General features: G+C 53.2%; 8 protein-coding genes across 8 annotated transcripts; 5 read left to right on the top strand and 3 right to left on the bottom strand.

The window, feature by feature from the left end:
- Positions 1–894: 894 nt before the first annotated feature.
- Positions 895–2,822, top strand: F4807DRAFT_453066 (general substrate transporter; the record flags this gene model as incomplete). The annotated part of the gene is made up of 4 exons (XM_048000410.1): positions 895–1,102; positions 1,171–2,382; positions 2,451–2,590; positions 2,664–2,822. The coding sequence occupies 4 exons, from the start codon at positions 895–897 to the stop codon at positions 2,820–2,822; spliced, it is 1,719 nt and encodes a 572-aa protein (XP_047851479.1).
- Positions 2,823–3,198: 376 nt separating this feature from the next.
- Positions 3,199–4,449, top strand: F4807DRAFT_436485 (uncharacterized protein). The gene is made up of 2 exons (XM_047998966.1): positions 3,199–3,294; positions 3,354–4,449. Exon 2 carries the CDS (start codon positions 3,555–3,557, stop codon positions 4,386–4,388), a length of 834 nt encoding a protein of 277 aa, XP_047851478.1. The 5' UTR covers positions 3,199–3,294; positions 3,354–3,554; the 3' UTR covers positions 4,389–4,449.
- Positions 4,450–4,676: 227 nt separating this feature from the next.
- F4807DRAFT_436483 (DNA mismatch repair protein Msh6) lies at positions 4,677–8,969 on the bottom strand. Its single transcript, XM_047998965.1, has 5 exons — positions 8,445–8,969; positions 8,340–8,384; positions 8,103–8,271; positions 5,634–8,035; positions 4,677–5,583 (listed from the first exon to the last, which is right to left on the bottom strand). The coding sequence occupies exons 1-5, from the start codon at positions 8,715–8,717 to the stop codon at positions 4,903–4,905; spliced, it is 3,570 nt and encodes a 1,189-aa protein (XP_047851477.1). The 5' UTR covers positions 8,718–8,969; the 3' UTR covers positions 4,677–4,902.
- Positions 8,970–9,125: 156 nt separating this feature from the next.
- F4807DRAFT_436481 (uncharacterized protein) lies at positions 9,126–10,916 on the bottom strand. The gene has a single exon (XM_047998964.1). It carries the CDS (start codon positions 10,627–10,629, stop codon positions 9,481–9,483), a length of 1,149 nt encoding a protein of 382 aa, XP_047851476.1. The 5' UTR covers positions 10,630–10,916; the 3' UTR covers positions 9,126–9,480.
- Positions 10,917–13,336: 2,420 nt separating this feature from the next.
- Positions 13,337–15,947, top strand: F4807DRAFT_209364 (MFS general substrate transporter). The gene is made up of 3 exons (XM_047993911.1): positions 13,337–14,460; positions 14,553–15,655; positions 15,711–15,947. Exons 1-3 carry the CDS (start codon positions 13,614–13,616, stop codon positions 15,726–15,728), a joined length of 1,968 nt encoding a protein of 655 aa, XP_047851475.1. The 5' UTR covers positions 13,337–13,613; the 3' UTR covers positions 15,729–15,947.
- A 473-nt stretch (positions 15,948–16,420) lies between these two features.
- On the top strand, positions 16,421–17,114 carry F4807DRAFT_463017 (DUF757-domain-containing protein; the record flags this gene model as incomplete). Its single annotated transcript, XM_048001908.1, has 4 exons — positions 16,421–16,495; positions 16,565–16,589; positions 16,657–16,941; positions 17,017–17,114. The coding sequence occupies 4 exons, from the start codon at positions 16,421–16,423 to the stop codon at positions 17,112–17,114; spliced, it is 483 nt and encodes a 160-aa protein (XP_047851474.1).
- Positions 17,115–17,909: 795 nt separating this feature from the next.
- On the top strand, positions 17,910–22,455 carry F4807DRAFT_463016 (P-loop containing nucleoside triphosphate hydrolase protein; the record flags this gene model as incomplete). The annotated part of the gene is made up of 3 exons (XM_048001907.1): positions 17,910–18,346; positions 18,405–19,065; positions 19,165–22,455. 3 exons carry the CDS (start codon positions 17,910–17,912, stop codon positions 22,453–22,455), a joined length of 4,389 nt encoding a protein of 1,462 aa, XP_047851473.1.
- Positions 22,456–22,561: 106 nt separating this feature from the next.
- F4807DRAFT_436474 (glycoside hydrolase family 61 protein) lies at positions 22,562–24,053 on the bottom strand. The gene is made up of 4 exons (XM_047998963.1): positions 23,606–24,053; positions 22,951–23,510; positions 22,842–22,891; positions 22,562–22,793 (listed from the first exon to the last, which is right to left on the bottom strand). Exons 1-4 carry the CDS (start codon positions 23,707–23,709, stop codon positions 22,755–22,757), a joined length of 753 nt encoding a protein of 250 aa, XP_047851472.1. The 5' UTR covers positions 23,710–24,053; the 3' UTR covers positions 22,562–22,754.
- Positions 24,054–24,723: the final 670 nt, after the last annotated feature.

The raw sequence follows: 24,723 nt of genomic DNA, 5'->3' as shown, positions 1-24,723 counted from the left end.
CTTGGACGAAGCATAAAGAACAACAGGACACATCGACTCGAAAACCATGAATGGCCAAAATGGATACGTGACGTTGTCAAAGTACCCGTCGGTCGACCTCACGTGTCGCTATCCAATGCTATTCGACCTCTGGCTGGGGTAATTTAGGCTAAATACGTAACCCCAGTCGCGTGGAAGCATACTACAGTGGGTTATAGTCAGCCTATTACAATATTACCCCGACATACCCCACACGGGGTAGCCGTTTTCTCCAAGATTTTGTGGTGATCGTGGTCTAGAAAGCAATTTTACAGGCAAAGCGTGAGGAGTAATACGCGTCGCATAAGATTGCTGGAAGCTCAGAGAAGCGGTCTACTGGCTGCTATCTTGCAAAAGATGCTATACACTTCAGCTTCTTCAGCTTCGTCCTCTACTTACCTAAGGGACCTTGCTCGCCACCCGAGGCCGTCGTGCTAGCAACATACCATAGGTAGTCAGCGCGGGAGTTGCCTCTGCCAATCAGCCAGGGCTTCGGCGGTGACTCGGTACCCCAAGTTTATTTATCCCGCATCCTGGTAATGTATAATGGGGCTTGAAGGATGACTCTCTAGGGTCTTTCCAGCAATAGCGCCGGATGTGATTTGCACAGAGGCTTTCCCGCACGTCGCGTTATCGGAATAGAATAGCCTAGCCTGACTACGTTTCCCGGTTTCTCATAAGCGGATGGCATTATTTATATCTAGAGGTGCCCAAGCCGCCGCCGACATGCCATTCCTACGATTCCCCGTGACAGTGACTGCTGACCTAAGCTCGAGATCGATTCTCCGTGCGCGTAGTCGTCTTTAATCAAGAACCTACCCTAACCCCGTATTCTCCTAGCACCGTACAGGCTAAGAGATCCTGAACCCGGTCACTATGGTTGCGGGAGGCGACAGCGGCGCCGCCGTGTATGATGCGGCTCTCAAGCGTCGCCAGGCCATGATGGGCGCGTCCGGTCCCATGGCCCTGGTCAAGAATTTCAAAGTGTTCAGGATCGCCTTGTTCGCGTGCATCGGCGGTATCCTGTACGGCTACAACCAGGGAATGTTCTCGGGCGTCCTATCTATGCCCTCATTCAAGGCACGTAAGTACCAAAGGCGACCAACGCCCATCTAGTCTGACTAGCCGTTCGGCGCTGATGTGATATACTAGATATGGGCGAGTACGATCCGTTCGACGATTCGGCCGACCAGACAAAGAAGGGATGGCTGACCGCCATTCTCGAGCTCGGCGCCTGGGTCGGCGCGCTGCTGTCGGGCTTCGTCGCCGAAGCCATCTCTCGCAAATACGGCATCCTGGTGGCGGTGACCGTCTTCGTGATAGGAGTCGTCATCCAGGCCACCGCCCAGTCGGGAGGACACAACGTGATCCTCGGAGGCCGCTTCGTCACGGGTATAGGTGTCGGTTCCCTAGCTACGATCGTGCCGATCTACAACTCCGAAGTCGCTCCCCCCGAGATCAGAGGCGCGCTTGTGGCGCTCCAGCAACTCGCGATCACCTTTGGGATCATGGTAAGCTTCTGGATCGACTATGGCACCAACTACATCGGCGGCACGACCCTTGGCGCCCAGAAGGACGCGTCCTGGCTCGTACCTATCTGCCTACAGCTCTTTCCCGCCGCCGTCCTATTCGTCGGCATGATCTTCATGCCCTTTTCTCCAAGGTGGCTCGTACACCAGAACCGCGAGGATGAGGCGCGCAAGATCCTAGCTAGCCTCCGTGGCCTCTCGGCCGACCACGAGCTCGTCGAGCTCGAATTCCTCGAGATCAAGGCACAGTCCCAGTTCGAGAAACGCACCGTAGCCGAGCACTTCCCCGCCCTGAGCGAACAGACCGCCTGGAATACCTTCAAGCTCCAGTTCGTTGCCATAAAATCGCTCTTTCAGACGAAGGCGATGCTCAAGCGCGTCGCCGTCGCCTGCATCACCATGTTCTTCCAGCAGTGGACTGGTATTAACGCCGTCCTCTACTACGCGCCCAGCATCTTCAAGCAGCTCGGCATGGACGACAACACCACTAGCCTGTTAGCGACCGGCGTCGTCGGCATCGTCATGTTCATCTTCACCGTGCCCGCCGTGCTGTACATCGACCGCATTGGTCGGAAACCGGTCCTAACAGTGGGCGCTATCGGGATGGCCACCTGCCACATCATAATCGCCGTGATCGTGGCAAAAAATGCGAACCAGTGGGCCAGCCAAGCCGCGGCCGGCTGGGCTGCGGTGGTCATGGTGTGGCTCTTCGTCATCCACTTCGGATATTCCTGGGGCCCTTGCTCGTGGATCATCGTGGCCGAGATCTGGCCGCTAAGCTCTCGTCCTTACGGAACTTCGCTTGGCGCATCTAGCAATTGGATGAATAATTTCAGTACGTTTTGGAGTCCCTGTCCCTTGCTCTCTTTCCCCTTTATGTTTATCATGCTGACTCGCTCGTAGTTGTCGGCCAAGTCACACCAATCATGCTCACCAAGATCGGGTACGGGACATATATCCTCTTCGGCCTTCTAACATTTATGGGCGCCGCGTTCATCTGGTTCTTCGTGCCCGAGACTAAGCGATTAACCTTGGAAGAAATGGTAGGTTAAGAAACAAAGCCGCTCAATATTCCTTACTCGATAATCCTAGAAACTGACATATGCTGCGCATTAGGATGTTATATTCGGCTCCGAAGGCACCGCCCAGGCAGATTTCGAGCGCATGGCAGAGATCAACCGAGAGATCGGACTGACCGCTATGCTGCAGGGTCTTGGTGGCAATAGCAGTAATAAGGAGGTTGAAGAACGGAAGGAGAAGATCGAAGACAACTAAGACGCGTAGAATCCCATCCAGAGGATGAATGATCTTGTTAAAGACTTTAACACGTGTTGGAATTAGCGAATTCTCGAGTTAATATCTGTTCGTATCTACTCGCATTTAGGTAAATACCTAAGTACCGTACGTCATATTCAGTCTGTGTTTGGACTTGGCTATCATGGTCGTCAGTCAACCTCTTAGGATAATTAGGATATATAATCTAGATATATAATAATACCTAGCAGTCATTATACCCACGTTACTAAATACAATAAACAATCTACAGATCTAGCATCGTTTCTACTACGAAGACACCTGATCATATTGTCGTCGAGCATTTGCTTCTATATGGGTATCTACCTATTCAAAACGGATGTCCGTATAAGAGTCGGATGAGCGGCAAAAATACCACCCCGGAACCTACAGTCATTTGTCGGCAACATAATACTATACTTCAATGAAAGCCGACTAATATTGTCTGTGGTGTCTGTTAATTCACATGTAAGAATATCTTCTAAGTGAAAAGTATTACGTCTGCATGCTTACGAGCTTTTTCCCCTTTTTTCTAGCTTGAATGTCGTTGCGGTAAACCACCCGCAAGGTTGGATATCATTGCGGAAAAATGAACAGAAGTTCGGGACAATACGCCAGTCAAGGCCACGCGACGGAAAGCCTGCGCTGCCTGCACTAAGGCAAAGCGGCCGTGTTCCAAACGGTGGCCCTGCTGCGACCGCTGCGAGCGGAAGAATGTCCCTTGCTGATATTCGCCGATCAATGCGACCGCGAGAGACTACGCGGCAGCGAACGGCGGGTCGACGGTCACGGGAAAAGTTCCGGCTCCCGCGGAAGAACCGCTCCCCATACACATGGTCGGCTTCGAACCGTTCTACTCATGCGCTGAGGAGACGGACGCCGACGAGACGAACCACCCGTGTTCTCCGGGATTGGCAAGGGATACGAAGACGATTCAGCTGGAGCACGACTGGTTTTACAAACCCGACTCCTGGACGATCGCGTACACCAGCACGCCCGCGTTTCCCGCCTCGGCCTTCGACAACGCGGCCTGAAGCAGTACGTCGCCACGGCTCAGGCCTGGCTTCGCCAGTGGGCCACGACGGGCAGGTCGCCGTTGATCCACCACCGCCTGTACAGCCAGAAGATTCCCCGGTGCTTGCAGGACGTGTATATGCTGTTGACGGCTTATCTCGCGAGCACTCCCGAAAATTCGGACCTGTGCTTCCAAATCGTCCGAGAACGCGCGGCGGGCATCGTTGGGAAGCCCAGAGCCCGCTGCCGGACCCGCTGAATCACCTTGTTCGCGTGCACGCGCTCTTCGTGTACCAGGTGATCGGCCTCCTCGACGGCGACATCGCCATGCGCGCCGCGGTGGAGAGCCGCATGCCGACCCTCACGGCCTGGGTGGGCGAGATGTGGGAGAGCGCAGGGCTCGGCGCGAACCTTTACTCGGCGACGCTGGATAAACCACCTCACTGGGAGACCTCTGTAACGACTCGACCAAAATACATATATTCCAAGGCTGCGTTAGTATACTGCACAGCGAATAGGGCGACCACATCTTGAATTATACCACCGAAATCTTATGCTTACAGCCATACAAATGCCACATTAAAGTCGCTGAATCTGTCTCCGTGGAAATAAAGTAGCTTTCCCAATTATAGTTCGTAGATTGGGAGTGTGTGAATAATGTTTGTGGCGGTGGTTGGATGCAACGTCCTAGGTCTTGCAATTGTCATCATACAATCCAACATTACCTACCCATATTCTGCAGTCATACACCGGCAGCAATCGCTGACCACACGAAACGAAGAATTACCGAAACGTAGACCGAGATCAACTAACAACTTAGACTCCTAAACACGAATATTCACGTTTTATTAGCGAAGCTGCATATGTAACAGCGACGAGCTAGCAGCCTGATCTACCCCCTAGTACCCCAACTCCATACACGTAAAGCAAATTTCCAGCGTCACGAATAAGCGGCATAAGCCAGTAGGTACAGCTATGATACAATCCATACAAGCTCAATTTTCCCCCGAAAATATATACCAGGAACCAGACGTGCCCCTCCGCATCTCTACAGAGCTTCGATAGCTCGAGCAAGAACATCGAGACTCCGCACCCCGATGTCTCTACCCTTCGTCTCGTCAAGCAGCGTAGCAACATCACTCAACATGCCCAGAGGGATATAGCAGCCTTCTTTCGCGCGTTCTAGGCTCTCCTTGAGCCTGCTGGTGTGCTCCCATTCCTTGGCAGCGACTTCGGCTCTCTCGATAACGCGGTTGGAGATGCCGCACATGGCTGCACAATGCATACCGAAGCTTCCCTCGGCTACGCCATCCTCTAGCTTGTATAAGAAGGTAACGCGCCGCAGCTGCTCGTCGACGTGGATCTGCATGCGTTTCGCCCTGATCTCGGGATGGTTCTCGAACTCGGTCGCGAGCGAGTGGTAATGAGTAGCGAAGAAACCTACACATCCAATATGCGTAGCGACGTGGTGCAGGACGGCCTGAGCCACGGCAACACCGTCGTAACTGGAAGTGCCGCGACCTAGCTCGTCAAGGATGACGAGCGAACGCGGCGTTGCTTCGGACAAGATTTTCTTAGTCTCCGACAGTTCCACGAAGAACGTCGACTGCGCCGCGAAGATGTTGTCGTTCGCGCCGAGCCGCGACATTATGCGGTCGCAGGGGGTCAGCCTGGACGAGGTGGCCGGCACGTAACAACCGATCTGCGCCATGATGACCGCAATGCAGGACTTTGTTATGGATTAGCTAAAGAACTAGAGGGAATAGGCTACTCGCTTACCATTCGTAAGATCGTGGATTTACCGGCGGCGTTCGCTCCGGTCAACAGGTTTATCTTGGCCGAATCGCCGCCTAATACGACATCGTTAGGGATGAAGTCATCGACCGTATTGAGCATGCACGGGTGCCGAAGTTCCTCGAACTCGACGACGCTACGTTCCTCGTCGACGAAAATGGGGCGGCAGCTCGGTTCACCGAGAGACGAGGACGCCTTGGCAAGGCTGAGCAGACAGTCGACTTGAGACGTGACGCGAATGGCCCGGAGCCAAGTATCGTAATCGACGTCGAACCGTTGGAAGAGACGCAGGGCTACCTCCCGCACGAGCTGGGAGTGGGTTTCCTCCGCCTCCTGCAGCTGCCGCACGAGATTCGTGAGCTCTTTAAAGTAGTAACGCTTGACGCTCGAGGTAGCGGACATCTGCTGCCAGTCCTTGGGGACCTTGACCGACTTGGGCACCTCGATCTGGTAGACCTCTTTTCCGACGTCGGTGAACTTAAGAGACTTGTTCTTCAGTTGGGCCTTCTTCTCGTCAAGCAGCGACTGGAGATCGGCCTTAATCTCGACAATCCTGTCGTGGCTGTTGTCGAAGTCTTCCTCGATGCCGCGCTCGGGTACGAGGATCTTCTCCTCCCGAGCTTTCTTGCGATCGAATGCCGTCTTCCAGTACGACAGCGGCTCCTTGAGGTTCGGCAACGACGAGACGAGGCGGCTGAGCAGGCCCTGCTCACTACCGTAAGTGCCTAGGAGGCTCACGGTGTAGTCGATCTGCTCGAAGCCCTCGAGGACCTTCACGAAGTCTTCCGGCCGGCAGGCTCCCGCGTGGATCCGAGAGATCAGGCGTTCAAGATCGGGCATCCTCGTCAGCTGCGAGGACAGCTGTTCCCGAGCCGCCGGGTCGGCGTTGAGCACGTCGACGGCGTCCAAACGTTCGTTGATCTTCTGGATATCGCACAACGGATGACATACCCACTGCCGGAAGAGCCGTTTGCCGAAGGGCGTGACGCAGCGATTCAAGAGGGCGAACAGCGTCCCGTCCGAGCCGCCGTTGGCGGAGTTGGTGAAGATCTCGAGGTTGATGAGGGTCTGGCCGTCGAGGATCAGGGTGCCGTTCTTATGTATGGGGTTGTACCACGTGAAATGACCTTGCGAGAGCAGGTTTCGCTCGATCTTGAGCACCCTAAGGTACTGGACCAAAGCGCCGAGGGCGGACATGAGCAAATCCTTTTCCCTAGCTTTGGACAAGGTGTCGGGCCAGTGCTCCTCGGCGCCCTCGGCCCCTGCGAAGTACCCGTTGCAGTCGAGTTCTCTGTGGGTGAGGTCGGCCTCCCAGAATTCGCTTCCGGACTTGAAATAGTTCCATATAGTGGTAGGGGAGGTGTTGTTCTTAAGGATGCGCAAGGCCTTGGTGGAGATCCGCGACTTTTCGAGGAGCAGCTCCCGAGGGCTTGTCTGAGCGACGAACGTCTCGAACTTGGTCAGGTCGACGTCATCTTCGAATTCGGAGATGAAGAATTGGCCGGTGGCGGCGTCGACGAAAGCGATGCCGAACGCCGGGTGATCGTCGACCACGGATTCTTTGATGGCCACGCAGTAGGTCGCCATATCGCCCTGAAGCATGCTGCCGTCGACCAGCGTGCCACCCGTTAGGATGCAAGCCAGCTCTCGGCGGATGATCTTGTCCTGCTTCTTCGCCTTGACGTCGACCCTCTCGCGCATCTCCTTGCCCAGCGCGGTCTCCATCTGGTCGACGCGAGCTACCTTGTAGCCCTTGGCGATGAACTGGTTGACCCACATATCGAGCGAGCTCTCGGGGACGCCGACCATGCGCATGTTGACGCGGTCGGTGAGCTTGAGATCAAAGAGCTGGTGGCCGACGGTTGCGTCGTTCTCGTAGAGCTCGTAGAACTTTCCCTTCTTGAAGAAGACCACCGTATCCCACAGCTTCTGCTTAATCTCCCAATACTGCTTCTCGAAAGCGGAGAACTTCGTCCATGCCAGCGGGGGAACGTAGACGGTCGAGGGGTCGTAGTCCGGGTGACCCGGAGGGTTCCGGTTTATGTCGGTGATGTTAGCCAGCCAGGGATATCGATCCTCGGGCTCGCGCGTGTGAGCCTTCTGCTTGCCCGCGGGAGCCTTGGGCGCCGGCCGAGAGGCCGTCCTCGCCTTCGCCGGCTCGATGTTCTCGGGGTCGTATCGCCATTGCTGTGCGGTCGAGGTCGACGGCACCTCGTCCGCCATCTCCTCATCATCATCGTCCTTGCCGGCTTCGTCGTTATCTTCGCGCCTGGATGTCTGGAGGGAGACCTGCGATCGCTTTCGAGAAGGTTGGGGCTTGGAGGGGCGCTTCCGCTTCTTCGACGGAGCATCCGAGTCATCAGATACTACGAAATCGTCCATCTCATCTGTAATATGCTATCGTCAGATCGCGACGTCGCGCAAGGTCACCATTGAACGGATGAGAAATCATACCATCGTCGTCATCTTGAGCAACGTTCTTGCTCTCCTCGTAATCGTCCTCTTCGTCATCGACAACCCTAGACTGCTGGCGGCCGCGGCGTCGGGTCTGGGAAGCTTTCAAGGATACGAAGACGTCTTCCTCGTCGTCGGAAGACTCGGCGTAGTTGACCGACTTTTTAGACTACGAAAGGAATTATCAGCAAAGGATCCAGGAGCAGGCATTGTCCAGATTACGAGGGCCTCCTTTACCTTGCGGATTGGACTACTGTCCACGACGGCGCGGGCGGATTCGGGCTGCTCAGTTGCTGCTTTAGCGGGAGTAATGGACGAGTACGGCGGATAATTGTCATATACCTTTACCGTAGCGGCAGAGCCGTGGTTCTCTTGAGAGCTGGAGGGTTCTAAGGCATCGCTGCTAGGAACGGGGGTGATAGTAGAAGGCTTCCTGTTGGACTTGGTGGTCTCCTTCAAACACGAAGGCGTGGGCGAAGAGGTTAGAGCCGGAGAGGCTTTGGAGAAGAAGCCGAGGATGGTCTGCTGGCCCTTCGAATTGGCCGAAGACGAGACGGAGCTGGGTTTTCTAGACAAGGAGGGCGTCTTCTTGGCCGGTGTTCGAGAATCCGCCATTTTCTCCGTTTCTGCTCATCTACCTAGAAGTAGAGCGAACGCAAGCGAGGAAGGACTTGGAATAATTGAATCGGATTACACTATGATCTACGTATAGAGATTGGCGAATCAGCGAATATTGAAAGATTGTCTCCAAGTAGGTAGAAATCATGAAAGGGGGAAGTATCGAGATGCGGTTTCTGTTGGAAGTTTGTTGAAAGTCTATCAGAAGTCTATTCAATTAATTCAATTAACGACACGCGACTTGGCCTGAGTTCCCGTGTACCCTGTCTGCCTTTACCAGGATGTGTCCCGCGTCTAGCCCGCGTCGCGTCCCACCGACCGGGGTATTATCAGGGGGTTTAACCTTTATCTTAGCGCACTTTCAGAAGTACCTATGTACCTACAGTAGTAGGTATCCGTCACTTCCACACCAAATCTCGCATTTCAAGCCCTCGACATCGAGGATTGAGAGTGAATGATTTCATCTTTCATTTACATTCATCAAATTCCAGAAATAACAAGTAAACATACTCATACAAAACGCTTCATTTATGTCGAGGCATCACTGACATTCACCGGGCCTTGAAATTGAGCAGATGTGATAAACGTACTGTCCACGATGTTATTTAACAGAAGTCTATTTACAGTCTTCGCCTCCCTCACCCCGAAGTTCCAAATTGGTCATCACTGATCCCTTTAGAGAGTCCGACAGATTGCGTCTCACTTCCTGGGACCCAGGGGGGCCTAAGTACCGTCATCAGGATTTTCCCTAGTGTCTGGCTCACTTACTTGGGCTCTCAACCTGTGGGTCAACGCAGTAGTCTGCGGCAGCTATGAGCGGCGGGTAGCGAGGACCGGCGAGCTCGAATGGCTTAATCGTTCGTCGCTGGCCGTCGACCACGATATCCGTCTTCATCTCGGGCTCGATACATTCAACCACGATACGGGCATTGTAGCTGAACGTCGACATCAATACCCATGCGTTGATGCCGGCCATCTCTATACGAGACCCGTACGGGTTGACCCATCGCGAGAGCGACGGGAGGCTATCGCGATCAGGGTTAAAGGTTACGCCGTCGATATAATTATCTCTTATGCTGCCAAGAATATCTTTAACTGCCGCGAAGCAGCGCTCGCCCGAAGTGTAGTCGTCGGATACCATAGGACACATTCTTGCGCTAGACCTGCGTACATTTCTCGTGTCGAAACCTCCCTTAGAGAGAAAATCTAGCCATCGATCCCTGATTCGTTCCGAACGATCTTGAATGATATCGCGTTTCTTGCCGTCCTGAGCACCCTCCGGATGTCCCATGTCGCGGCGCGGGTCGTACACCTCGTACGTCCGAACTCTGTCATATACGCCGCTAGAGGCCTGGGACTCTTCGGAGTACCAGACGATCACCACCCAGTCAAACCCGTAGTCGTCCTCGACCCAGATCGGCCAGACCGTCCAGGGTTTCCTCTTAAGGAGAGAATAGTATTTGTACGTGCTCTGATTCTTTAAGGCGGAGTCCTCGCGCATCCTCTGGTACATCTCATCGACGTCTCTTGCGTTGTTACTCCAGAGCTCGGGGCCGTTAGGAGGAGCGACCTCGATCAGCTCCTGAACCCCCTTCGGGAGACATTTCCAAACGTGCTCGGTCGCGATATCCATAGCGCAATGAGTAATCGGAGCATTATAACCAAGCTGGAGGGAGGAGAGTCCGAACATGGACTCGTGCGCTAGATCGACGTAAGCCGGATATGGAACGTCTCTCTTGCGTCTCTTCGACTGCGGTACGTGTTCGTAGGTCCCGTCGCTCAGCGTCCAGCCGGGACCCACGCGCATCTCGTAGTCCTCCTGCGAGGCGATGGGTCGCTTCAATATCGAGGGAAGCTTGTTCTGGGAGTTGGCGGTCTTCTTGACCCTTTTCGCTACCGACGTGCTCATATTGTTTCAAGTAGCGGAGCCTCGAGTGAACGAACGGTGGATAAATGGGGCAAGGGGTAGAAAAGCGGCTCGAGATCCGATAATAGTAGTTTGAAAAAATTGTTCCTAGCGATCACGACAGTGAGTATGAGGAATGTGCTAAGCTTTTGACTAGATAATAGAAATGAGCGTCTGAGCCGGGCGCACATTCCTCAAGCTTAAGACCTAGACGCCGTCTTAGACCGAATTCAATCAATCTTCCTTTGTTCTTTGAAAGCTTGATCATATGTTGGCACAAGATCTAAGCCATGCTTTGTTGTTTTCATTGATGGTTTCGGTTTTACACTAAGTATAGACAATGGCTTTTCCTCCCGTTGCTTTCATTCTCGGAAACAGTCCTAGGGCATGATAACGAAGTGTGCGAAGGCCCCTAAGGAGCTCGCAAGATGTTTCTTAAGCATAGATACACAGTTGCTTGTTGGCTTCTGTTTCGATTACATTCTGAGCGCTGATGGAGAGCAACGTGCCGACTTCTCTAGGTAGGTATATACAGAAGTCGGCTCACCGTGACAACAAACGGTTTGAGTCATGATGGAGAAAAGAGTATACTGCATCATGACTTTCTTCGGCAATCTAACTCAGCTATAAAATGGTAGCCGCGTGCTGAAACACGTAGAAGGGAGAAGGATCTTGGACATAAGACAAACGTACAAATGACCTAGCTGCTGTATACATTATCAATGATCACCACAACGTGCCAGAGAATTAATAGGTACCTATCAGAGACATGGTCGCGATGAGGCCTTATAATAATCGTAACGTTTACGTAATTACCTGGGTACCTAGGAACTCAGGTGCTTATTCAAAATCAATGTACGACACTAGTAAGCATCACATTACCCAAAGATGTACGACGGATCTTATTATCATAGAATATAACTTCTACAGTAATCTTTAATTATGACTTGATATATACCTACTTGCCTCGCCATCGACACCAGTGTTCCGGTCCTCTCTAAAGCGTGTTGTTAAAGGCCAGCAACGCCCATGGGTGTATTCGAACTGTTGATATCACGGTAAGGTCGACGGCCTCAACAGTTAACATCCATGAGGCTAGATTGTATTAGATCGTACTCCTATTTGTATTGCAAGACACGTATCTAAAATATCACGAGGTCCACTTATTGATGTCATCTCACCTTTCCTCCCTTTATATGGCAGTCATCGTCAGCCAGGGATCAGAGACAAAATACTCCTAAACACTTACAACAGCCCAGTCCTGTCAACCGGGAGCATAACTCGTAAATCGGAACATAGGTAGGTACCTGGCTTATAAATCGACACAAGGCAATATGGGCGTAAATCACGTACTAATTTTACTTTTAGCTTTCTTGATAGGTACCTATTCTATATACGTTTAGTATACCAGGCTGTGTAGACTTGTAGCCTGCTTCCAAATCCTGACTGGCAATAACTGCTAGTTAAAGGGATAACTAAGGGGTATAAGCCCCTTAAAGAATGGAAGTTTGCGTTTAACTCGCGAAGCAACCAATCTGATACATATTGTACACTTCCTTTAACTGGCCAACTCTAGTTACTTGTAGCCAAACCAAGAAGTCACTGACAGATTCACTGGCAGCTTAAACTTGACCGTAGATCTCTTAGCTATGCATCTAATTTATACCTACCTAGGTACCAACCCAGCTATCATGGATTCCTAGCTGATCATAATCAATGTGTCACCAAGAGCTTTATACTTGCCGTATTGTTTATCTATACTTGACAGAAACGAAGTTATACGAGATCAATCGGCTTATAGTTGCCGGAATGATGTCTCGGTCGATGTCTAGGAGGATTGACGATCTAAAAATGTCGTCACCTACGGATAAAGTTCCCTGCTTCAAGCGAAGCTGTATAGAGACGGTATTTAAGGAATGTGGGTTGTGTTTAGATGACACAATCAGCTGCTGAGAAACGAGTGACATTCCGGTGTGATGTCAAGGTAAAACACGTTGGGAATTACATTTTTAACTCGCGTAAGTCTTCAGCCAGGGGCTAGAGTGTAGAATGCCCATAAAAGCTTAGTTCTGGTCGGCTGAAGGACTATTTATTGATTAGCGCATGGTTAGTACAACTGGCACAGGTAATATAGGTGCAAAATCATGTATCGTTTACGCTCTATTCTGGGCCTGGTCCACCGGCTCAAGCGAACGGCACTGTTCTACCTTCTAATCCCTGACCGAAGACTTACGGCAGTTAAGGAGATGCGGCACTCTCTCGACCGTCACCGATGCTATCGCGACTCTCGTTTCCGGATTATACGTGCAACCTCCTCTGCCCCGACGTCGGAGATAATGCCGTATGCGATAGTGGCATTCGCAGACACTTACTCATTGTTCTACTTGATATATCAGTTTGTTGGTTACCTAGAAAAATTCGTCCACCATTAGGAGGCGTTGTTGAGGAGGAATACGACGCTATATCCACCAATCCGTTGCGGGAATAAGCGGGAATAATCGGGAATATCCACTTCTCAGTTGAGACCTTTCCCGCTTCCCGAGCGCCTGGATCCTTCGAGCCATTGGGAATAACAATCCAACGTTGGACCTCGTCAACTCGAGGCTCTTTCGCTATGTAATAGGCAATGATTATCTATCACACACGTGCTTGACATACCTAGGTAAATGTCTCTAGATCCTCGGACATCAAATCTGCGGTCGTGGTCGTTAGTAATGTACCATCCTCCTACCTACACCGCTTAGATTCGCCTCTTCTGTCGTTGGACAGATTTGTGCCGTTCTTTAGCTGCGTATAACTGATGAAGCTTCGTCTTATACCACTGACTGGCCGATTCTGACCCGCCAAGCTGGTGGTCGGTTCCAAGCGTCGTGTATGACTGGACATAAGGAAAAGCTACGTTCCTATAGACGATTCTTAGCTACGTACATAACATCCTAGATTATATACATAGCTGCCTTCCTGCCGAAACACCTACTTACGGTGTGATGGAGGCGAAAAATGACACCGGCTGGCCGGCCTCCGCCAAAGACGAGCGGAAAGATCGTCCAGCACTCGAGGATGAGATATCTGAGAAGTGCGGGCCGTCTTCGCCTGATGTTTTGCAAGAAGAATCGGGTACTAAAATACAAAGAACGATAGCCTACGAAGAGACCGTCGACGACGTGCCGTCACCTGACAGCAGCACCCCCATCACCTACCTGTACCTGACGTTCGACACCCCGGTGGCCGGTCCGGACCTGGGAAATCCGCTATTGGACCGCGAGAACCTTCCGGCCTGTCCAGACTTATCGCGCTATGCGGATCCGCTGACCTGGTCTAAGGCGCGCAAAGGGGCCATGGTGGCCATATCTTGTACCGCGACCTCCTTCGCCGCGTACGCGGCCGGCACATATTCCGAGCCCGCGTATCTGATCGCCGCCGATCTAAGGACGACCCACGAGGCCGCGCTGGTCGGCGTGACGACCTTCTGCTTGGGCTTCGCCATAGCTCCCATGGCCCTAGCCCCGTTTTCGGAGATCAATGGGCGCTATCCTATCTTCGCCGCCGCCGGGATCCTTTTCGTGGCTTTCCAAGTGGCGTGCGCGTTGGTCACCAACCTGGCAGGCATGCTGATCTCCCGGTTTCTCAAGGGCGTTGGCGGAAGCGTGTTCAGCACCATGGTGGGTGGCGTCATCGCCGACATGTACGAGAAGGAAGACCGGAACACGCCAATGGCGATATTCAGCGGCTCCGTTCTGTTCGGCACCGGTCTCGGGCCCCTCGTAGCGGGCGTCATGGTCCAGAGGTGGGGAGGAGAAGGGGATAAATGGAAGTGGATATTTTGGCATCAGGGTAAGTCCGGTCCTCAGCTAGCCGCCGAGCGCGGCCGCGCCACGTCCAAACCGAGTGTTGGGCGAGCCTCTACTGACCTACGTGTCCCGCAGCTATCATCGACTTCGTCTTGATGGTCGCCGTGGCATCCTTCTTCAAAGAGAGCCGGGGCTCGGTACTCCTTTCCAGGAAAGCGAAGGCCTTGAACACGTGGTACGCGAAATTAGAAGAGAAGGGCGTCTTTGGGGTCTTGGTTCCTGAATTAAACAAAGATTCGGACGTCGTACCGAAGCCCGCGACGGTGTCAGGCGTAGGGATGCCGGATGTGGAAAAAAATGGGCCGGCCCTCGGGTTGGAAGGTCGGTCTAGGCCGAGAGAGGACGCGCGCCTGCAGAGGATCAGATGGATCGTGAAGGAGGACGAGCAGCGGGCGTCTATCGCTACGATGGTTACCGTCTCTCTAGTTAGGCCGTTCATGCTCCTCTTCACCGAACCGATCGTCTTCTTCTTCTCGCTATGGGTGTCTTTCGCATGGGCTATCCTGTATCTGACGTTTGGGTCCATACCGCTCGTGTTTCAGCGGCAATACGGATTCGACGACGAGCAGTCCGGCTACGTGTTCACGGCGATGATCGTAGGCTCCATAATTTCGACCATCGTCGGCATATATCAAGAAAGTATCCTCAAGCACCCGAAGTGGCAGTCCGGATCGGGCGGTTCCGACACGGACAGTTCGCAAGACGGCTTGGAGAGCGCGGAGGGTAACGCCGAAGTGAGCGGATTTTGGGCCTTCGCGCGGCGGAAGTTCCCCGCTGAGTCTCCGGAATCGCGGCTGTATTTTACCTGCTTCACCTCGATACTGCTCCCGGTGGGCCTCTACCTATTCGGTCTCGGGGCTCGGCCGTCGATCCACTGGATGGTTCCCACCTTTGCGATATTCCTCGCCACGATGGGGATATACTACATTTACCTAGCTACTTTTAATTACCTCGCGGACATCTACCAGGCGTACGCGTCCTCAGCGCTGGCGGCGCAATCGTTCTGCCGTAACGTGCTCGGCGGCGTGTTTCCCCTTGTCACGGGACCGCTGATCCGGAACCTAGGCGAAGGGGCGATGGGCGGGTTGCTGGGAGGGATTGCCACCGTATTAACGGTCGTCCCGGTGGTCCTGGTTTTGTTTGGTGAGAATATCCGAGCAAGAAGTTCGTTTGCTATCGTAAGTTCTCCGAGAATCGTCTGCATATTTGAGCTCGATTGCTAATTATGAGTAGGCACTTGAGCGCAAATGAAATCTCAAGTAGATGAGCAAAAAGCCTCAAATTGGGTGAATTCGCTGACGCTACGGATATTTCTTTTTAGAGGCGAGAGGTTGCGGGAGGCTTGGTATCACGGGGTGTCAGACGCCAGAGCCTGGTTGGCATTTTAAAGATGAGCCTTACCCGCTCCGGTGGTTGGTATTTTGTTTTTTATGAGTTATATTAGACTAGGTGTTGCCTGTCTCCGAGAGATGAACGGCGCAGTAATTATGGATGGTCCTTCTGGCTAAGGGGAAGGAGAATTGGCGAAAAAGCGAGTTGACATGTCAATGTAGGTAGTTGGCGATTAGGGTTGAGATATGAGAGGGAGATGTAGCCGTTAAGGCTGAGGTGATCGCCGAGATGATCTAGTCGGAGGTGGTCTTGGCATGGGAAAATCTCGGAGTTAAGTTACATTGAGCTAAGAGAGCCTATTTCGGGATAAATAGATATTTAATTAGATAAATACGAATCATTCTTCTAAGGAGAGTATACCTATATGGTGTACAAGCACCCCGCCATCCGAACCTTTTCTCATCTCGGCCCCTCCTGATGACGATTTTCGATATTCCCATTCCCACTTATCAAGATCCATCTTCAAATCGATCAAAAGCCTTTCCCGACCTTTAACCAAAACTCATATTAATTAAATAATTGCTTCAAGATCTATTGTTATCTCGCATACGATGGACGAATTTACGAAGATATCTGGCCCAGTTCCGAAGAACTTCGACGCGGAAAACGCAGACAATCTTGAAGATGTAAGATTCTAAGTCTATAGACTCAGGCTTCAACTTGTTCCGTAACTGACACGAACCGGCTCGTAACAGATCGAGAAGCAGTTCGCTGTTAAAGGTTAGTATCGCACAAGGGTACCTGGCCAGCCGCTGTACAGCATCCTAACTTGGAATAATCGTCGCAGCGGTACAGCATCTGGAGACGTATTGGGCTATCCTAGAGAAGGTTAAGGGATCGTCGTTGCGGCTGACGAAGATGGACGACGAGATCTATGAGCACCTCAAGTCCGAGTTCCCCGAGTTCGACCCCGCGGCAACCATAAACGAGGACGAGATGAAGAGCAAGTCGGGCAAGGAACGGTGGCGCAAGTTCATGATGGCCTACGACAAGAGAGTCGACGACTACAACTTCGGCACCATGCTGCGGACGAGCCCTAACGTCGAATACGAACAGGACACAACCATATTCGGTACTAAATCTCCGCCATTCCCCCAAATCCCGAATAACTAAGAGTCTCGTGTCTCTAATACGTCTTCTATTTTAGTTCCTAGGATGCAATTCTACGCTATCGAGATAGCGAGAAACAAAGCTGGCCTGAACGACTGGATCTATGAGAAGGCTAAAGGTATCGGCAAGTCGTAAGGCCTTCGTCTTGGCTGGACACCTACATGACGGAACACCTACGAGTTCGTTCCCTTTCAGCGCAATCCGCATCTACGCAAGGAGAGATCGCGTGTCGATGATCGAGGGTTTCTACGCGCAATTGGCCATAGAGACTAACTCGCGCGATCGCAGCTCTGCAGATTTGCAAGCTAGGCGCGTAGCTCGAGTATTAAGGGCATGCGGAATCGCACCAGCTCGGCCCAAATGCCTAAACCATAGAAACGTCTTTAATGGATAGAAGCATGAATGAACGATTGACGTCCAGAAGTACCGAATGGATTTGTTAGTAGGGACCTAGACGTAAGTGCACGTTCGAAGATTCGACGGTTGTCTTGATCGCACACAGAAAATCGATTCAATTTTTTCCAGTTAGAGCTAAACGATTCTCTTCCATTGCGCATTGTCGCCCCTTTACTCTTCTCGACAACAAAGGCCACAGTTAGACAAAGGCATTTGCCGCCGGGGAATCAGCTAAAAACGTATGTGGACAAAATAACAAAATGAAGGTAGGATTGTTCGCGCGACAGTAATATTCCAAAATTAGACGGTCCTTATTAAGAATTCCGGAGTAACAAGCGTAAACAAAACTCTGGTTCTATCGTATTAGCCATGCCAACCGCCCTGCTGGAGCATCGAAAGGTCAATTGCATAATTGGGTGACCTTGAATAATTTTACGAATTTTACGCCTCCGGGCTTTACACCTTAAAATCACCGAATTTTGCGACACTAAGATCGGCGAAGCATCCGCGCCTCGTCCATGACTACCGACGCAGATGGATTCTCCAAGGAAACGGTGGCAACAGCGAGAACAACATTCTCCATCACTCAAACACCTATTCACATTTACTACATGGCGGCACTGCGGGCCGTTGACTGCCGGTCTGATATCGGCCTTATTTTCGGGCGCCTTAAGGACGTCTCAAGCCATCCTCATCGGAAAGATATTCGGGGTCATCTCCGAATTCGGGTCCGGACAGCTGAGCGGGCCGGACACCCTCACCCAGGTCTCGTCGTGGTGCGTCGTTCTGACAGTCGTTGGCGGGGCCGGATGGATCGTCAACTTCGCCTTCATGTTCTCGTGGATTCTGTTCAGCGAGCTGCAGGCGAAGAACATCCGCCAAAGGATATTCGGCGCCATGCTGAGAAAGGACATGGAATGGTTCGATTGCCGGGAAGACGGGGTGGCCAGCCTACTCGTGAGAATGCAAACGTACAAACCCCTAATCCGAGTAGCTTTCGGTTCCGGAGTGATGCTAACGATCTAGCAGGCAGACTCGGGAGCTCCAGATGGCGTCGTCGATAGCGCTCGGTTCTTTGGCCGCGGAGATAGCGACCTCCGTCGCGAGCCTCGTCGTGGCTTTCCGCGGTTCGTGGAAGCTCACGCTCGTGCTCCTCGCAACCGTACCGATCTCCGTCGCAGTGCTCGCGGTGCTAAGTCGCACGCTCAAGTCGGCTGTGCAAGCGCAGAAGCAGGAGCTTAGCCGAGCGTCGAAATACGCGATATCCGCCATCGCCGCTATAGATCTCGTGAAAGCTTTCAACGCCAACGACCACGAGACGTGGCAGTATCTCCGGGCCATACGGCGCTCCATGAATAAATACCTGATCCAGGCCAGGGCGGCCGCGTGCCAGTCCGGCTACGTCAAGCTCTGGTTAGACGGGATGTTCGTGATCGGATTCTACTACGGCGTCGTCCTAGTCAACGAAGGGCTGAGCCCAGGGGATGTCGTGACGACCTTCTACGCCGCTCTCGGCGCGATGCAGGCCTTTGAGGCTTTCGTGCCCATGTACATGGCTCTGGCGAGGGGCATGTCTGCCGGCCAAGCGCTATATTTCGTAGTCTACGATGCGGAAAGCGGACGAAAGATGCGCAGGATGATCGGTAACCACAGCCCAAAAGAGTGTTTCGGCGACATCAGAATTAGCGATGTGAGTCCTGCTGTTTCCCCTTTCATCATTTTCTTTACTTTTGTTTTTTTATTTTACTTTCCAATCTCGGCGCGTCTTGAACTAACATATCCACTCAAGGTCAGCTTCGCATATCCGTCAAATTTGTCGAAGGTCGTATTAAACAAAGTCTCATTTACCTTTGAGCCGGGCCGGCTGTATTTCGTCGTCGGACGAAGCGGCTCCGGGAAGAGCACGCTGGGCAATCTGCTACTGAAATTCTACGAACCCTTCGCCGGCGACATCTTCATCGACAGCTACGGGCTCAAGACCCTTGACACAGAATGGGTGCGGAATAATGTCACTCTGATTCAACAGGCGAGCGTGCTCTTCAACGATACCTTCTCGGCAAACGTAGCTATGGGGCGCGGAGACCCTACGCGAGTATCCAGAGCGGAGGTCAAGGCCGCTTGCGAGACGGCCCTGCTCCAATCGACTATAGCCACCCTCCCGAACGGCCTAGATACATACGTGGGCGCCGGCGGCCACGACCTGAGCGGCGGACAGAAGCAGCGGCTAGCTCTCGCGCGGGCGAAGATACGTGACCCCCCGGTGCTCATCCTTGACGAAGTTACCAGCGGACTCGACCCGGTCAGCCGAAGCCTCGTCATGGATGCCGTAAGACAGTGGCGACGGGGCAAGACGACCATCATAGTCACCCACGAAGTCGCGCAGATTAAGGACTACGACTTCGTATATGTCATGGATGACGCGCGCGTCATACAGAAGGGCTTCCGCAAAGCTCTGCAGGAGCAAGGCGACGGCATCTTCGCTACTCTGGCAGCTTCGGCAACCGAAGACAACGGAGCGTATAACGGACAAGTGCCAGAAAGAGCAACGAGTCCCCCAGCCGATCTCTCTTACCAGAAGAGCGCTTCGGAAGGAGGTCGTGCTTCATCCAATTACTTCTGGCCATTCGAGACGCAGGACGACCATCGCTACCTGGCGCAGAGCACCGCGCTAGGCGTCGGTGCCCCCGCTGTGCAGGCTCGGCAATTTTTAAACCAGAGTACCTGGAACGAAGATGCCGACCCCGACGTGCCTCGGGCGGGCGAGTCGGCGTCCCGGAGCATGCTCTTACACCTCCGAGAGCTGGGGGATACGGTGCGAGATAGCCGTCGCGGCCGCGTCTTTGAGGATCGACGATCGGGCTTACAGGCAAGCGACACATCCGCGGGTACTTCCAAGTCGCGCATCGACCATAAGGATATCGACGAGGCGAAGCGAGAAGAGGAGCAGGCGAAAGCCTTACCGCTGCTGGCGATATATAAGACGGTCTGGCCGTGCCTGACGACGAAGGAGAGGGCCTTTCTCGTTATCGGATTCGTCGCGTGCATCGCCGTCGCGGGCTCGGTCCCGGCCTTCTCCGTCGTGTTCGCGAACCTCCTGGCGGTGCTATATTCCAGCGGGGACAAGATGGCCTCCGGCCAGAGGTGGGCCCTGTACCTGCTCCTGATCGCCGTCGCCGGGGCTCTGTCGACCCTCGCCAGCCAGTATTTGATGCAGTGGGCGGCCCAGGCCTGGGTGAACGCCTTGCGGATGCGGGCGTTTAGTAGGGTCCTGAGGCAGCCGAAGGCGTGGTTTGAGAAGCCGGCGCACTCGACCATCCGCATTAGCGAATGCATGGACCGAAACGCGGAAGAGATGAGAAACCTCCTCGGGCGATTCGCGCCTCAGCTGCTGGTCGTCGTCATCATGATATCTACCACTATCGTCTGGGCCGCAGTCATATCGTGGCGGCTGACTCTAGTGAGCCTCGGCAGCGCCCCGCTTCTCGTAGCGGCCACGAAAGGTTACGCCTTCGTGTCAACGAAGTGGGAAACCCGGTGCAACAGGGCCTTAGAAAAAGTGATCGCGGTATCGGCAGAGACCTTCCTTAACGTACGTGTCGTCCGAGCCCTGACTCTGGAAAGCTTCTTCTCCGCGAAGCACGACGCATCTATAAATGCGGCGTTTGACCTCGGCGTCAGGAAGGCCACCTGGACGTCTACGCTTTACGCTTCCTGGCAGTCCATATTCTGGTTTATGATGGCCTTGATCTTCTGGTACGCAACCGTACTCCTAACCGTCAACAGCGCCATCACAGTGCACGACATATTGCAAGTCGTAAACCTGCTCGTACTCGGCCTCACGACCGCCTCCAACATCCTGAACTCTGTACCCAGCATCACCGCTTCGCAAGCCACCGCCGCCCAGCTCCTTTACTACGCGAACCTGCCTGCGGAAATGTCTCACGAGTCGACAGGCATGTCTAAGCTTATACGCCCTTTCCCTATCCTGATGGACGGCTTGTCCTTTACTTATCCGTCGATGAACCGCGCCGTCCTCCGGAACGTCTCCCTAAGCTTCGACACCGGGACGTCGACCGCTATCGTCGGTCCTTCGGGATGCGGCAAGAGCACTATAGCGTCTTTAATCCTTGGTCTGTACGTGCCGGACACCTCAGGTGGAAGACGGATCTCCGACGAGCAGGGACAGCTGAGCTTCGGCTTTACCGATGCCTCTAAGATCAACGTATCCAGCCTACGAAGCCACATCGGCTACGTTCCGCAGACGCCGTTTCTGTTCCCCGCCAGTCTTGCGGCAAATATCTTCTACGGGTTACCGGAAGAGTCGCCGCTTCGTAGCCTAAAAAATCTCCAAAGGGCAGCTAGGGAGGCGGGAATCTACGATTTCGTCCGTAGCTTGGCGGCCGGCTTCGACACGGTAGTCGGCGACGGCGGACAAGCACTCAGCGGCGGACAAGCGCAGAGGGTCTGCATCGCTAGGGCCTTAGCTCGGAGGCCGAAGATCCTGCTGCTGGATGAACCTACGAGCGCGCTGGATTCGGAGAGCGCCGAGGCAGTGAGGCGCACAATAGAGGCTCTGATGCGATCGGCCAGAACTCACGTCGACGACGACAGGGGCAGCTTCGATATTTTTGCTACCCACCGCGCGAGAAATCAAGATCTGTGCGTTATCGTAATTACGCATAGCAAGGAAATGATGCGCACGGCCGACCGCGTTGTCGTCATTGACCAGGGAAGCGTGGTAGAAACTGGTTCTTACGACGAACTGTTCAAAAGGAAAGGAAAATTCACGGAGCTTGTGAGCGACGGCGCTTGGATAGGAGGTGGCGAGAGTCCCGGGAAGCGGCGTAACACCGGCAACACGGGAATGAAGGCGCAGCAGAGCGTTTCAAACGACCTTCCCCTCCGTAAGATGGACGCGTCCGATGCCCACGATTCTGTTACAACGCCTCGGTGGATCGGCCTCCGGGATACATACAGAACCGACGACCGAGGCCCCTCTACGGGTCTCATGAGTCCTCTTACCAGTCCGTTCGGCATGCCCTCTCGACGAAAAGAGCATAGGGGTGACGGTACAGCCTGAAATGTGGGTGGTCATAATAATACTAGCTTAGGTCCTGCTACCACTCTTGCGCAATAACCCCGTGAAGGCACTAACATGACGGCGCGGTGCTTAATATTTTTCGAGCACTATCTTGGCAAACATGAGTACGTAGGTGACCGTATTTCATTGAAATTATCCAGAGTGTCCGTAGGCTAGTTGCCTATCCAAACAGTACACGAAGGCGCCGGATAAGTTCACTAACACTCCTGACAATATTTGTTTACCAGCCTACGCGGCATTAGCACACAGACTATTGATGCGTAGGCATGTTGATAGACTCACCCATCCCATACCGGCGGACCCGGGATGGTGTAATTCTGCGACATGTTAGGACAGGACTGTAAAACCGAACTTGGGAATCTTACCGTCGCCGTCTTCACCGCATCCGAGTAGATATCGATTCGAATCGATGGGTCTAGATTTATTAGCGCCTCGCACCAGATCAATCGGATATTGGAGTATGCGGCTGCTCACCATCCTCCTTGTAAGACCCGGGAAACTTGGCGAAGTACTCTGGCGACGGCAACGCCGTCCCGGTGCCGGTGATGTTCAGATGAGCGCACTCGGGATAGAACTGCGGCCTATTCTCGATGTGAATGCTCAGGATCTCGTGCCTAATTACGTATAGCCCCGGTTTGATAGTAGCTGGAATCGTGACGGGCCACAGGTCAGGGGAGCCGTCCCAGTTCTGGAACTTCTTCTGATACCAGATGCCTTCTATGACATTACCCTCGAGCAATCCCGCCTCCCATATCTTGAAGAAGTTTAAGTCGTTCACGTTCACGTCCTCGCAGGAGGCGCCGCAGTCAGCGAGCCATACCGACATCGGGCCGTAAGGATGCAGCCAGTACCAGTATACGGCGGTTATGTCGTCTCCGGCCGCGATGGGGATATAAGACGGCGGCGCCGTGCCAGGGGTGTTGCACGCAAGACCGGTATCGTTCACGAAGAAGATCGGGTCGATGCTCGCCCACACTCTCTGGACCATCCAAGGCTGGCCTTCTTGTTCCGCCAAGGGTTCGTCTGGACTATACCTGCACGTTTCGTCTTAGCGACACATCTGTAATGCCCTCATATCCAGGAACTGAGCACCATGATTCGTCAAGTACCCGATCACCTCAGCACTTACCCCCTATACCAAGTATCACCGACGGTGTAGTTCGCGAGACCGCCGTGGCCGGCCGCCGGGCCTGCTAGCAGCGTTAGGGCTGCTACGAGAAAGGTCATCGCCATCTTGAGATATGTATCGGCGACGATAAAGCTACCTCGACGAAATTGTTGTCCGGTACGGCGTCACCCAGGCCTCGTCGCGAATTTGGAAATTCGAGTAGTCCTACCGTAGCAACTACCGGCCGCCAAGAACCTGGGGAAGTTCGCCGCAATTGCTTGAGGTATTTGAGCTCTCTTGGAGGCAGGGCCAGATCTCCAGACGAACCTAACATGCTTCGAGGACGAGGTTGCAAGGCGCTTTAACCACGTGCGGTAATTCGGAGCGTCTACGTGAAGGCTCGATGCTACCCTGACCGTCCGGCTATTTGCAGGGCTATCAAGTTCGGACCTTCGGTTCTGCGACGTCTAAGAATAGGAATGCGATGATTAGCCACGCGCGAAGAAACTGACGACCCGGTTCGTTCTACGCTTTAGCCCGTACCATCGCCGGCTATGCGAGGAACTAAACCGTCAAACTCCCAAAATGATGGGAGGCGAGAAGCGACGTATTCCTAGGTATGTACGAAAATAAATTTGAGAGGATTAGGTCGCTATCAAGTATATAGTTACGTACTATACCTAGGGGCCTAGGGGTAGGTGTGTACACCTAAAAGACGTACGTTGTTTGAAAACAAGACATACCTCGCTAGTCTCCTTGGGCTTGACCGTCGGCCGAGCATTCGCGTGGTTCTGCCCTAAGATCCTCAATCATTAGCTAATAACCTCGGTGGAAATATTGGCCAACAATAGGTACTTATCACCATACTCCCGTCCGCAGATATATGAAGATGCAAAAACCCTCCTTTATACGTGACAGGGGTTTTCCTTTTGGCACATTGATGGTGGTCAAATTAATGTTGCCGTAAATAGCTTTCACACCAATGTCGACGACATTAGCCGTATTAGCCAATATCCCCACACTTGGAGTCGCGAAGGTCCAATGCCCAGAAAATCTTCCACCATAATCCCCAAAGTGCCAAGTAAATCTCGGCGCAAGGGGTCGAGTCCTGCCATGCGCGACAGGGAAGCTTAAGCGCG

The sequence above is a fragment of the Annulohypoxylon truncatum genome (genome assembly GCF_022578515.1).
Source record: "Annulohypoxylon truncatum strain CBS 140777 unplaced genomic scaffold F4807scaffold_30, whole genome shotgun sequence".
In the NCBI taxonomy this organism is placed as follows: Eukaryota; Fungi; Ascomycota; class Sordariomycetes; order Xylariales; family Hypoxylaceae; genus Annulohypoxylon; species Annulohypoxylon truncatum.
Note: the sequence above shows the minus strand (reverse complement) of the source record. Positions and strands in the feature narration are given on the sequence as shown.

Bases quoted from the DNA above. Each gene is read 5' to 3' on its own strand.
- F4807DRAFT_436485 (XM_047998966.1), top strand. From the start codon at position 3,555: ATGTCCCTTGCTGATATTCGCCGATCAATGCGACCGCGAGAGACTACG.
- F4807DRAFT_436483 (XM_047998965.1), bottom strand. From the start codon at position 8,717: ATGGCGGATTCTCGAACACCGGCCAAGAAGACGCCCTCCTTGTCTAGA. The intron at 8,272-8,339 runs GTAAAGGAGGCC...TTCCTTTCGTAG, and splicing joins ACAGTAGTCCAATCCGCAAG to TCTAAAAAGTCGGTCAACTA. The intron at 8,036-8,102 runs GTATGATTTCTC...AGCATATTACAG, and splicing joins TGCTCAAGATGACGACGATG to ATGAGATGGACGATTTCGTA.
- F4807DRAFT_436481 (XM_047998964.1), bottom strand. From the start codon at position 10,629: ATGAGCACGTCGGTAGCGAAAAGGGTCAAGAAGACCGCCAACTCCCAG.
- F4807DRAFT_209364 (XM_047993911.1), top strand. From the start codon at position 13,614: ATGGAGGCGAAAAATGACACCGGCTGGCCGGCCTCCGCCAAAGACGAG. The intron at 14,461-14,552 runs GTAAGTCCGGTC...CGTGTCCCGCAG, and splicing joins GTGGATATTTTGGCATCAGG to CTATCATCGACTTCGTCTTG.
- F4807DRAFT_436474 (XM_047998963.1), bottom strand. From the start codon at position 23,709: ATGGCGATGACCTTTCTCGTAGCAGCCCTAACGCTGCTAGCAGGCCCG. The intron at 23,511-23,605 runs GTAAGTGCTGAG...CGAAACGTGCAG, and splicing joins GGTGATACTTGGTATAGGGG to GTATAGTCCAGACGAACCCT. The intron at 22,794-22,841 runs GTAAGATTCCCA...AACATGTCGCAG, and splicing joins ATGCGGTGAAGACGGCGACG to AATTACACCATCCCGGGTCC.